General features: G+C 39.8%; 1 protein-coding gene across 1 annotated transcript; it reads right to left on the bottom strand.

Annotated features, from left to right (window-relative positions):
- Window positions 1-1,820: 1,820 nt before the first annotated feature.
- Window positions 1,821-12,233, bottom strand: tspan13b (tetraspanin 13b). Its single transcript, XM_068704417.1, has 6 exons — window positions 12,048-12,233; window positions 10,595-10,762; window positions 10,087-10,167; window positions 3,991-4,104; window positions 3,649-3,759; window positions 1,821-2,583 (listed from the first exon to the last, which is right to left on the bottom strand). Exons 1-6 carry the CDS (start codon window positions 12,108-12,110, stop codon window positions 2,509-2,511), a joined length of 612 nt encoding a protein of 203 aa, XP_068560518.1. The 5' UTR covers window positions 12,111-12,233; the 3' UTR covers window positions 1,821-2,508.
- Between the last annotated feature and the right edge of the window lie 1,112 nt (window positions 12,234-13,345).

Here is a 13,345-nt window from a genome sequence, read left to right as displayed (position 1 = left end):
TCCCCCAGTGAAACCGAATAGTTGAGAGGTGTACAGCTCCAAGAGGGATTTACATAAAATCCTTCGCATTTGATTGGACCGCTTAAAGGGGGCAGAAAAGATGACTGGATTTTGAAATGGAAATATGAAGAAATAGTGTTTTTTAGCAGATATTGTTATATGACAGTAAATGAGATCTAAAATGGTAAAATAGCCTTTTCATTCTTTTGGCCACATGGGGGCAGTAAACACCAGAACTGACATTATCACCTTCTAATGCATTAGCATTAAGGAAGGAGTGGCATGTTCAAACATCCAGCTGACACAGAGCAACATTAGCACTGGAGCTTAATGTTCACCAGCTGGTCTGCTATTGTACGGAGCTTAGACCTTTTTGTGATCCATTGTTGATACTAAAAGATTGATGCTTTAAATCAGAGGTTTTCACAGTTTAAAGTGTTACTTTAGTCATTCAAGACAACACTAAGGGAACAAAAGCTGTGCTGGGAGGAACGGCAAATAGCAAACAATATGTTTCTCAATCTGTTCTACGCATAGAGTCTATAGTTCTACAATATGTTTCTCAATCTGTTCTACGCATGCAGTCTAAGGTTCTACAATACATTTCTCAATCTGTTCTACGCATAGAGTCTATAGTTCTACAATATGTTTCTCAATCTGTTCTACGCATACAGTCTAAGGTTCTACAATACGTTTCTCAATCTGTTCTACGCATAGAGTCTATAGTTCTACAATACGTTTCTCAATATGTTCTACGCATACAGTCTAAGGTTCTACAATACGTTTCTCAATCTGTTCTACGCATACAGTCTAAGGTTCTACAATACGTTTCTCAATATGTTCTACGCATACAGTCTAAGGTTCTACAATACATTTCTCAATCTGTTCTACGCATAGAGTCTATAGTTCTACAATATGTTTCTCAATCTGTTCTACGCATACAGTCTAAGGTTCTACAATACGTTTCTCAATCTGTTCTACGCATACAGTCTAAGGTTCTACAATACGTTTCTCAATATGTTCTACACATACAGTCTAAGGTTCTACAATACGTTTCTCAATCTGTTCTACGCATAGAGTCTATAGTTCTACAATACGTTTCTCAATATGTTCTACGCATGCAGTCTAAGGCTCTACAATACGTTTCTCAATCTGTTCTACGCATACAGTCTATCTATGGTTCTACAATATGTTTCTCAATCTGTTCTATGCATACAGTCTAAGGTTCTACAATACGTTTCTCAATCTGTTCTACGCATACAGTCTATGGTTCTACAATACGTTTCTCCTTCTGTTTTTCAGCAGGCTTATGTCTATGCATCAACATTCATAAGGTCATCACATGTCATCATTCACCCATTCACACACTGATGACAGGGGCTACCATGTAAGGAGCCCCCTGACCATCAGGACTAACTAACCATTCATACCCATTCATAGCGCTTTGAGTGGTCAAAAGACTAGAAAAGTACTATACATGTGCAGTCCATTTACCATCAGCTTCATCATCTTCATCATCCTCCTTAGCCACCACCACCAGTGTCTGGACTGAATGTTTCCTTCATCTTACTCGTCTCTCCTGATTGAATTGTCAAGATATTGACTCAGCTCAATAAGAACCTTATGGAGCTTGCATTTTAAAAAACTTGAAATAATCTTACTGTGCTGACATATTTCTTCACTTCTTTTTTTTAAAGAAAATAAGATCTTTAGGACTGAATAACAGACAAACATGTTTTTTTTTGCACTATTGAATTCAAACATTTTAGACACTTAAAACACAAATGATAGCAAAAGACAAATAGCCAGGGAAAAATATGTATTTTTATCCATCAGTGTTTTATTGTGGTGTACAGTACAAAGGCTCAAACGGGTTGTTTACAGAAACATCATTGCAGCTCTCATAGTAGCTCATATTTGCAAAAGAGTCATGCAAAAGGCCAAATATACCACACGCAGCCAGGAGCAAGACACACACACACACACACACACACACACACACACACACACACACACACACATCCTCACACAATATTCATACTTTCACACATAGTCAAAATAACGTAGTCATATCAATATGCAGAGTAGCAGTTGACATTATTGCATTCAGTGAGGCAGACAAACAACAGCAACAAAGGGAAAAAAAACAGTGTTCAGGTCAACATCAGGCAGGCTGCATGAATACTTTTGGAATATACAGCAGACTGCTGGAACAATGTTGCCTCTTTTACACCCACAACTTCTCAGTGTGCTACCTGCATATGTTCAGACACTTTCTTAGGCAGAGCTGTCACACTGGAGGCAACATGTGTGCTGTTCCTTCACACACAACCACTTGTTTTAAGAACACATCTCACTCTTGACAAACCAAACACATCATGTCAAGAGAGCATCACTGCAACAATCAGTGGAAACACACAGAACAGTGTTGTATCTACAGTTAAAGCCCAGAGAAGGTCCATAGAGGTGGTGAGGTGACAGTGCAGATGGGCTGAAGCTGGTGCTGTCTCACAGGAATGCACTGGGGTTCGCTCGGGGGTCCTTCTGGTTCCTGTAGCGATATGTGAGCCACACCCCCAGAATCTGACATAAAAACACAATAACCGTTAGATACTGTGAGACACACATAAACAGCTGCTTATGTATGTGTTTAACTTTCAAACCCACAATGAATGTATCTACTAATCTACTAGTGTTGGGAACCAAAAGGAGCGTGTTTGAGTTATCAGCAAATATGGAAAACTAAATTATTGGCATTAATAGAATTATTAATGTCAGTAAAATTATTAACAATTATTAATACTAATGGGGCACCATCCTGAGGACAGGGACCAATAACCAAACTATAAACTAAGTCTCATAATTAGTATTCACTCATAATGTCAATAGTCAAAGTACTATTCCACATTCAGAGTTAACAGTGAAGGTTTAGAGTACGAGCAACAGACCACATATCAGCTATTATCACAATACACATGCACAAAGTCATCACAGAGAGCTGCCTTTAAAATATAACAGAGTATTTAAGTTCCAATAATCATGATCTAATCAACTAATATCTAAACTAACAACAAAACTATACATTCATGAGCACGCTATCTAAAATCAACAAACAAACTGGTGAGAGAGAGTGTGTTGTGCATGTAGTTGTGTGTGTGTGTGTGTGTGTGTGTGTGTGTGTGTGTGTGGGGTAGAGGCGAGAGAACAGCTCAGACAATGGCAGATGTAATCTCAGACGTGGCTATGTCACGTTTGATGAGATATTAATGCTCTTAATGTCGTATATTGCTTCCTTTAAGATGTAACCATTAAATTATGTTGGTGAATGTAGCCTTTTGACGAGCACATTGACTGCCCACCTGCATATAATATATGTTATTTCAGTGCACCTGGCTGCGTCCTGTTTTCTCCCTCATAGTTTCCCTTTTCGATACCCACAATCTCTCGACAATTCCGATGAAGGTAGGACTGTATCCCTTTTTCTCATTTACTGTTGGTGCCAGTGTAACCATTGTGTGTGTCTGAATGTGGAGACAGCCTGGGTACTAGTGCGTCAACGCAAATATTGTATACGTTTTTTGTTTTTTTTATCATTAAACTGTGCACAGCATCAAGCAACTCAGCAGTGTTATAGTTGTGATAGCTCACTTCAGTAAAGCTGAAGAAGAGTCCAATCCCTCCTACAAAGTGAAGAACCTCCCCAGCATGTTCCTGGATCTTATCTGCACAGGGCAGACAGGAGCGGTTGGGGAAACAAGCCTGCAGGAGAACAGGAGACACACACAACCTGCTTCAGACAAATACAAAGCAAATACTTCACACAGCATGGTTAGAGGCGTCTAGAGAATTTGACCAACAATTTTAACACGCTGAAATTGTAAAGCCCTCTGGGGCAAATTTGTGATTTGTGATTTTGGGCTATACAAAAATAAATTGAATTGAATTGAAATGTAGCAAGGGCCTGGAAACATTTCATTAATCCAAACTCACAGCGTCACAAGTGAGGTTGGGGTCCACCTGTTTGAAGCCACAGCAGTTGAGGCTCTTCTCCACGTCCCTCTGAGTGCTCTGAGAGTTATTCCAGCCCACCTCCAGCAGGTGATCCTGCAGCACACAGACAGGAGCAACACCACGCTTTACTGTTCCTTTGATAGCATGTTCACATTTAGGGCTGTGTGTAAATTACTGAATTACAGTAGTATCAGAAGTATTAGTAGTGGAAGTAGTATCAGTAGTAGTAACAGTAGTAGTAGTCATTGAGTGTGTTCACATACACAAATATCCTGTTTTTGAGGTTTTTTAAGAATCCCGTTCATGTGTAATCACCGTATCACGATTTCATAAGCCCATATCTTTATTTGTGAGAAACCCGCATATGCTAGCTGGAGTACTCCGAAAGAAACCGGGATACTGGATACATATATACACCGTATCCCGGTTATTGTGATGCAACAGCCAACACACGCTGTGGGGGAAGCGAAAGTGTCTCACTCTTGGAGCAGTAAATAGACTATTATTGTGCTTTTCACAAATCACTCAAATCGCTTTACAACTCAAGCCAGCATTCACCCATTCTTACACTTGTGGCAGAGACTACCATACAAGGAGCGATACACATTTACACACACACACACACACACACACACACACACACACACACACACACACACACACACACACACACACACACACACACACTGATGGAAAAGCCTTCAGGAGCTATTTGGGGTTACAGGATTTATGATATTACAAGCATTTCTTTTTTTACAAGACAAAACACAATACACAAACAGAACAACAAAAGGGCAACAAGAACAGTGAATACAGCCCAGTTAACAACATGTTGTCAGGGGATGAGAGAACAAGGTCATGTGTGTGTATCTGAACTAAGGTAAAGAAAAGGAAATCAATAAGTTGATAAAAAGAGCAAATAACATACATTATATTATATAATCCTGATCTAACTATAAAGCAAAGGACATGTTTGTCTGTCTGTATCTGTGTATCTATGTATGTATGGTGTGTATCTATTTATAGTGTGTATGTATGTATGTATGTATGTATGTATGTATGTATAGTGTGTATCTATGTATGTATGTGTGTATGTATGTATGTATGTATGTTTTTATGCAGAGATGGGCAAAAACACATCAAAATGTATTTTGATACAAAATACCCCTCAAATAAATGTATTAAAATAAAATACAAAATACTGGTGCCAGAAAATGTAATACAAAAGTATTTTGCAGTATTTCTATTACTTGTATTTGAAATACGTATTTCAAAATAAAATACGTATTTCAAATACTTTTGAGTATTTTGTAATTTGTATTTGATACGGCAGATAAAACATCTAACGTAATTTGTAACAAAATACTTTAGAGTGGAGTAATTTTGTATTAAAAATACTCAAAATACTTTCTCCACGAATCCAAAAACTGTTCACGAGTTCATTCTTCAGATCTTCAAGTTCAACGGATTGTCTGTCAAGGTAAATATTTTATCTGAGTGTGACAGATGTCAACTAGCTTGATGTATAATTTATGTCTGGCTCTGGCTACATAGCCTACATGGTGACGGTTATAATATCAAGCTAGCGATCAATGCTAACATGCTAATGACGCTAGCATGCTGTCTAGGCTAGTGCATAGCCAGTGTTTAGCAAGTGAACTTATCAGTGGAGTAGCTAGCTATAGGAAGAGTGAGATTGGGAGCTTGTATGTTCATGATAACCTCATCAAGAGACGTCTGACCATCTAATCTCACTGTATTACAAGTGATGCTGCTTCTCAATGTGAATGTCATAATGCCATATCAATTACTGGCAGATAATATAGTTCAGTTAGCCAGGCTATGACAGTATGTCCATTTGTTAAAAAAAACTAAAAAAACATTAAATATCCAATTTATTTTATTTAAAAGGCATATTATGAAAGTATTCTTAGTTTTATTATTTCACACATTCTACAGTTGGCCAGGTGGACAACATGTCTCGGTACAGTCATTTATTTAGGCTCTTTACCTTCAACTGGTTTTAATTCTATATTTTGCTTTTATAGTATATATAGGCCTAATGTGTGATGCTATTCATATGTGATGAATATGTTCTTGTTGATACAAAGCCAAAGTTTATGGGCTGTTAAGTCCCATTAATAAAAAAATATATATATATATATATATTTTTATAGTTGTTGTCTTTTAATAGCTTTGCTTAGTGACACTGACATTCTGTGACTGCTCTTCCTTTTTGTGGGGTTCACCAGAGCTTTGTGTACATTATATATATATATATATATATATATATATATATATATATATATATATATATATATATATATATGTATATATAGCCCAAATGCTGAATGCTCTGCTATACCAAATTGTGAGAAAATGGAAAATCCAGAAAAAAGTATTTCCTATATTTTAAATAAAAAATACATGTATTGTATTTTGTTACATTTTCTGGCACCAGTATTTTGTATTTTATTTTAATAAATTTATTTGAGGGGTATTTTGTATCAAAATACATTTTGATGTATTTTTGCCCATCTCTGGGCCCAGCCAAGTAACGGCGTGCCAACATGGCAACATGAGGGTAAAAGTGCTCATGGGTTTTCCACCATTTCAGTGGATCAGCATCCAGGGGAATGAGGTCTGCTGCCCTGAACGAGTTCACCTCTTTCTTAGCCAGTTTGGCTACAGACTTGGTGCTTTGGTCCTCCTGGGTCATGAACCGCTCAGTCATTGCTGGCTTTTTCTCTGGTGAAGGTGATATTGAGGTGATGTTGAGGGCTCCAAGTCTACTGTCTGAGTCTCTGCAGAGGTATGGCCCTGAAGAAATATGAATAATAATACATTTGTTACATTATTTGATGAAAAACATCTTACACTAATAAAATAAAATGACATGGTATGCAAATAAATTGATAAAAAATATAGTAAGCAGCAGAATGATATATAATACCTGTTGTTCAATGCTCACAATCTCTGTGAGCATCTCATCATAGACTCTCAGGCGAGTGGCAGCATCCAAGTGCAGCAGTGACTTGAATGGGGGATCCAAAGCAGTGCTGTTGTGAAGGTAATCCTGAAGACCAGGGTCTGTGTTCTCCAGGTCATTCCTGATGGCTGTTTTGATGTCCCTCACTGCTGGGCTGTCATCATCAGTACCATAGTTTTCAGGATCATCATTTTCATAGGGAGGACCATGGATGCGGATGGAGGGGACTCAGTGCACATAAAGGTTGTCACAGTTTTCAGGGGTTTTAAACCTGTGATGACATCCTCAGCCAGTCTCAGGTTGTTTTCAGTCAAAGTCACTTTAACAGTTTTCTGTTCTTTCTTTTCTTTTGTCTGTCATTGCAGAGTACACTGTAGTCCGCTGCTCAAGATATCTTTCAATCATATCATGGCTGGAATTCCATCTAGTTTGTACATCTTGGATTAGTTTGTGTGCAGGAAGCTGCAGCAACTCCTGTTTTGTCTTCAAACCATGTGCCGCCGTTGTGCTTCTGTGAAAGAAGGTCACAATCTTTCTGCTCTTTGCTAGGAGGCGAGAGATCTGCTGCACTGCCGTTGCTTTGCGAGATGCTAGATTAACGACATGGGCAAAGCATCCTATTTGTGGTCCTATTCCAGCAGCTCCAACAGCATTAACTATATTCCTGGCATTGTCAGTAGTCACAGGAATAGTTACATTAGCCCGCTCCAACTTCCACACTTCCACTGCTTCTGTCATCTCTTGGGCCAAATCTTCGCTAGTGTGACTCTCGCGTGGCCGTGGCTTTTCATCTCCCATTCAGTGGTGAGGTAATGTGCCGTTACAGTCAGGTAGCTTTGTGTAGCCCTTGACGTCCAGGCATCTGTTGTCAGAGCAAAAGCGGGTGCTTCAGACATTTTATTCTCCACTTGTGCTTTCTTGTACAAACCAGGAATTACCGTTAGGCTGAAATGGGCTCGTGAAGGAATTGTGTAACGGGGCTCAATAACATTCAGCATGTTCACAAAGCCTGCGTTTTCCACTACAGAGTAGGGTCTCATGTCTGCGGCTATGAATGTACCAATTGCCGTGGTGATCGCTTTAGCCCTGTTCGACTCGGTAGGGAATGGCTGCCTAAATGCTTCGGGGAGAGTTTGATTGAGAGTGTGCTGCTCCAGGTTTTCGTTTAGTTCCACCCACTGCCACACTGGGGTGACGTCGGCGTAAATGAGTTAACATTGGTATTGCCTCTGATGTAACCTACACTCGTGTAGCAAATGCAACATACAGACGGTTTTTTATCCACCACTTTCTCGCCATCGCCCTCATCATTCACAGAGAAACCAAAGTGACTCCAAACACCAGACCTGTAGGCCGTCACACTTTGTAAACAAACGGTAACATGCTAGTATATACTGTACAATCACCATAAAGCCCAGCTATTCTGTTATCACATACTGTAATCCAATATAATGTTAAAATACATTACAGTAGCTGCACTGTAAGATACTGGTGTCTCTGCCAGTATTTTACTGTTATTTTACAGTGAAATTGTTTAGAGTGTATGTATGCATGTATGTATGTGTGTATGCATGATATACATACATACATACATAAATACATGCATACATGGGTATGAATGGTTAGTTACAGTTCTGATGGGCAGGTGGTACCTTGCATGGTAGTCCTGTCATCAGTATATGAATGAATGTGAATGGGTGAATGATGACGTGTAGTGTTTAAGTGTGTTAGAGTGGTCAGAAGACTAGAAAAGAACTATACAAGTACAGTCCATTCACCATTTAACTAATTGTGAGGTTGAGGGAGGGAGATCTAGGCTGGCGGCCGTAATGTTTCTCCAGTAGAAGAGTGAAGACTGAATCTAGAGCTCTGAACGGTGGTTTAGATGTGATCAGTGTGAAAAGTGTTATGGTGTTATTTTAGTTATGCCGTTTTTACAGTGCCCATAAGTGATAGTGTCACAGTAATTTGGAAGCCAATCATGGTCCAGTATACAACTTACACAAGTATGATGTAGAAACTTGAACATATTCATAACCTCAATTTTTCAACAAGGGAGTAGAAGTAGATGTGATTTCAAGAATGTTTTAAGAGTTAATATAACTTCATGTCGGACACATTTTTTATATGTCCTAATGATTATCTGGATGTTTTAATTTAGAAATAATAAATTACATATAGCAGAATTATTAGAATATTAATGGTGAAGTCAGTCAAGCGCAAAACTGTGCTGCAATTGTTGGACTGTGTCCCATTTGCAGAGCTGTCTGCTAAACAGCTGCCTTACACATACTTTTGAATATGGATCATTCTATATACAGTGTGTGTGATGATCTCATTACTTGCTAATCAGTCGCATTGGAGAGGTGTTTTGTACTGGGTTATAAAAGCTTTAACAGTGGCCCACAAATCAAAAGCAAAGCCACCTTCTGAGAAGAGAAGAGGATATTCATCACTGACAATTAGTAGTAATGGCGGATCTTCCCTGAGGGTGCTGAGGTGACTTGTGACTGATCGTTCTTGCTGCAAACATTATCTGTCATTATCTATGGGAGACAAGGAAATTGCACTCACTGCCAATGTGTGATAATCCTTAACACAAAGCACATTTTAGAGGTGGCATAATTGCATGTAAAATCAAGGAATGAAGGAAGAATCTGAGGTGAGGAAGTTGAACATGTTTGCGCCTATCCTGAGGCTTTATGACTTCAGACATGAATATATGGAGGCTGGAAATATAGGAGAGGAGTTGCTGGTGAGTTTTGAGATCACTCAGAGGCAGAGACTGTGTCAACACAAACACACAATCGGTGAGTGCAGCTAGCTCGTTCATAGCGAACATTTTTAAAGTTGGTACATGCTGTTTGAGGCCAATAAATATTGACCGCAAAAAACATTTGGGGGCCAAATTTGTGTGACAAAGTAAAGTGAAAATCCCCTCAGCGCTCGGTATGAACACACTGCTGCATTACACCGCAGTCTCTTAAAGCTGCTGCAGGTGTAAATGTTTGTATTTCTGGTACAAAACACCAAGGTGGCCAGTTACCGATTCACATCAAACAAGAGGAAAGTAGGATTCATCTTACCTGCTGCTCTCTGTTGATAGCCAAGCAGGCACTGGAGACAGAGAACTGCACAATAAACACCATGCACAGAACAACCATGTACTGAGGTTCACTGTTAAGGATTCTGCTCACACCCAGTGTCACTAAAGCAGTGCATTTACCACAGGCGAGTGTGTAAGGCTGGAAATAGAGCTGCATGCTCCGTCTCTGCACGACTGAGTGGGAAAATACGATGAATTTGATAAACATTGAGATGAAGAGAGAATCCTGTAGTAGATTAAAAACAGACTGTTCACAGATTCATACTGGATACCATCTGTACAGCTGATCAAACACGTATTTGAACCTACAGAAGGAGTAGCAGCAGTGCTTTCTGTATAATTAAGTGATGAACTTTTTTTGAAATACCGATCCAGTTCAACCACACACGCTGTGGTCATTTTCCTGGCTGGTAAGATCATAAATGATGTCAAAGCTATGATATATGAGCATTCTATATCAGCCACAGCACGAGCAGTGTGAAGGATACGAAGAAGAGCAGGACCTGGTGATGCTTCATGGCCCCGATGAGGCCAGCCAGGGCCACAAAGAAGAGGAAGACGCCCACACCGATGATGCCCCCCACCACCTGGAAACTGGAGACCAGACCGAACCACTTCCCCCATGCTGCGATGCCGATCATCAGCAGGCTCACCATCTGCAGGACAGACCCACAGACTGAGAGAATGCTACAATATATATAAAATAGTTTCATAGGATCAAGTTAATTTCAATATCAAATGAAAATATGAGCTGCAGGCTGTTTGAATTTAAAAAATCCTGCAAGGATGGAACCCTAAAAGTCCAGCATTTAAGTTAAAAGTACAGAAACAAGAATTCAAAATGGAAAATGCGCTTCACACTCCAAGACATCACTCACACATTCATCCAGTGACGACAGATACAAGGTGCCACCTGCCCATCAGCATCTAATGCTCATTCACACACTGATGTCTCAGCCTTCAGGAGCTAATAAGCCTGTTCCCATGGCCACCCCCTGATGGGAATAGGTGTGTGTGAGGTTGGCCTGGGAGTAGGGGGGGAATTTGCAGGTGGTAGGACTTGGACTTGAATGTGAAGTCTGAGGACCGTCCCCTGGGGGCCCCCCTGTGGCTCACCACAGTGATAGACAGCAGCCCAGCAGATACTGTAGCGAGCCAACCCAACAGACATCACATTGAGAGGGGATCTGTTCACAGCCAGGATGGACAGGAGGAATAATTACAGCAGTCAATAACTTTTTGAATATACTGTATGAGCATGTACTTATTCCTTAAGTTGAAACAATGTGAATTTGTCCTTTAACGTGGCGCTACTGGAGTTAAACAAGAGTGGTAAAACCGATGACATCATCAGTCAAATTCCTTGTGTGTGCATGTATACTTGGACAATAAAGCAGATTATTGTCAAATCTCCACACCAACACAACACATTGGAGGCAGAGTGGCCCTTTTTATAAGAGGACTGTAGGACTCGGACCATGGCCCGTCTGTCGGACTCTGAAATGGAGCCCTGCTGGAACCTGATGGGGTCACACACACGCACGCACGCACGCACGCACGCACGCACGCACGCACACACACACACACACACACACACACACACACACACACACACACACACACACACACAGTTCATAGAGAAAGCAGCGATGATAAGAGCCATCAGCAAAGACAGGACGTCCTCTGTATGCCATACAATGTGACGGAAGGAAATAACATTGCGCTTTAGAAGCGGGACTTGTAGTGCTTTTTCTGGCGCACACAGTGAGCATGTGATCCTGGTACCACAGTGAATAATGGATGGACCGGTTCTGGCATCAGCAGTGTACTGATTACAGCACGTTTCCTACGCTGTGTTTACGGGATAGAAAGGAACAGTCTAATGATAGAACCGGCGCTGTATTCATCCATATGGTGGCATATTCTGCTGCGGATACTCACAACATAGAGGATGTTGAGCGCGCACAGGGAGTGTTTGGAGCAGGTGAATCCAGCGCAGCCCATCTTGGTCAATGAATCAACGTGAATGAAAGAAATGTTTCAGCTCCAGAAGATCAGATCCAGACAAACACAAGCCCGCAGGAATAGACGGGTGCTCCGCAGCAGGTCGAACCTGGAAAGAACGGAGCTTGGTGCGTCAGCTCCAAACACTACAACCAGACTACAGGAAGTTACAGATGAAGCCTTCAAAATAAGTGCATATCATTTGTCATCATGTAATTGTAAAGTGAGATGGCACACATTGAGCTTCAGCAGCTTCAGCAGCCTGAGCGTTCATTCTACAGTTAAAGAAGTAGACATGGTGGTTATTTTAAGTGGATTCCTCTACTTTTAGAATCAGTACATTTAGATTTTACTAGTATGTTTGGTCAAGTTAAATGCATAAATGAGTCAGTGTTTATCCACCAGACCTGTATTACTGTGCTAATTATGTGGACATTAGTTCCTACACATAGCTTTAGATTTGAGTTAATTGGGCTTATAAGAGGTCAATGGTTCCCCATGGAATTTCCTTGAAAGTACTTCTCCAGAAAATATAAATGTAAAGTTAACACAATAAGAAAAAAGGTCCAATGTGACATAACAACTTATGGCTTTACAAGGGAAAGTGTTTCTCATTATTATGGCATATCTATTGATCTGATTCCAGTAAATATGCCACTAAAAATAAGATATGGGGATATGTTGTTATGACAAGAAGCTTAAATATGCTATTATAGCAAGAATAGGATCCAGTAAAGCCTGTAGAAAAGATATTGCAGACAATAACTCGTCTACCAGACTTGCTTATGTCTCATTTCATGCTTTGGATGATCCATTTGGTGAGATCATGGGGCTATGCTGTTCAGCCGAGTAGATGATAATGTGGACTGTACAGAAGTCATCATAATTGTGGATGCTTGGACAGTGTCTTGTTATAGCAAGAAAGAGATTTGATTAAAAAGTCAAAATTCATAAAGAGACATAGAGCAGATTATTTTCTTCATGCTGGCGGAATGTGTTTACCAATGACTTCTGAGGTTTCAACAATACAGGTCATTATTTAAATAAAAAAAATCGTATTATGTGTCCGTCTTCAGTAAATGACTGGCATAAATTAAATATATATATATATATATATATATATATATATATATATATATATATATATATATATATATATATATTTGTATAAAAAGCAGGGTATTTGCGTCTCTTTGGGCTTTGGTGAATTCATGTTATTTCTATGCTCTTATTTT

This window comes from Cebidichthys violaceus, unplaced genomic scaffold (genome assembly GCF_023349555.1).
Source record: "Cebidichthys violaceus isolate CVI_PGR_0920_01 unplaced genomic scaffold, fCebVio1.0.p SCAF_91, whole genome shotgun sequence".
Taxonomy (NCBI): Eukaryota; Metazoa; Chordata; class Actinopteri; order Perciformes; family Stichaeidae; genus Cebidichthys; species Cebidichthys violaceus.
This window is presented reverse-complemented; position numbering and strand designations above follow the sequence as displayed.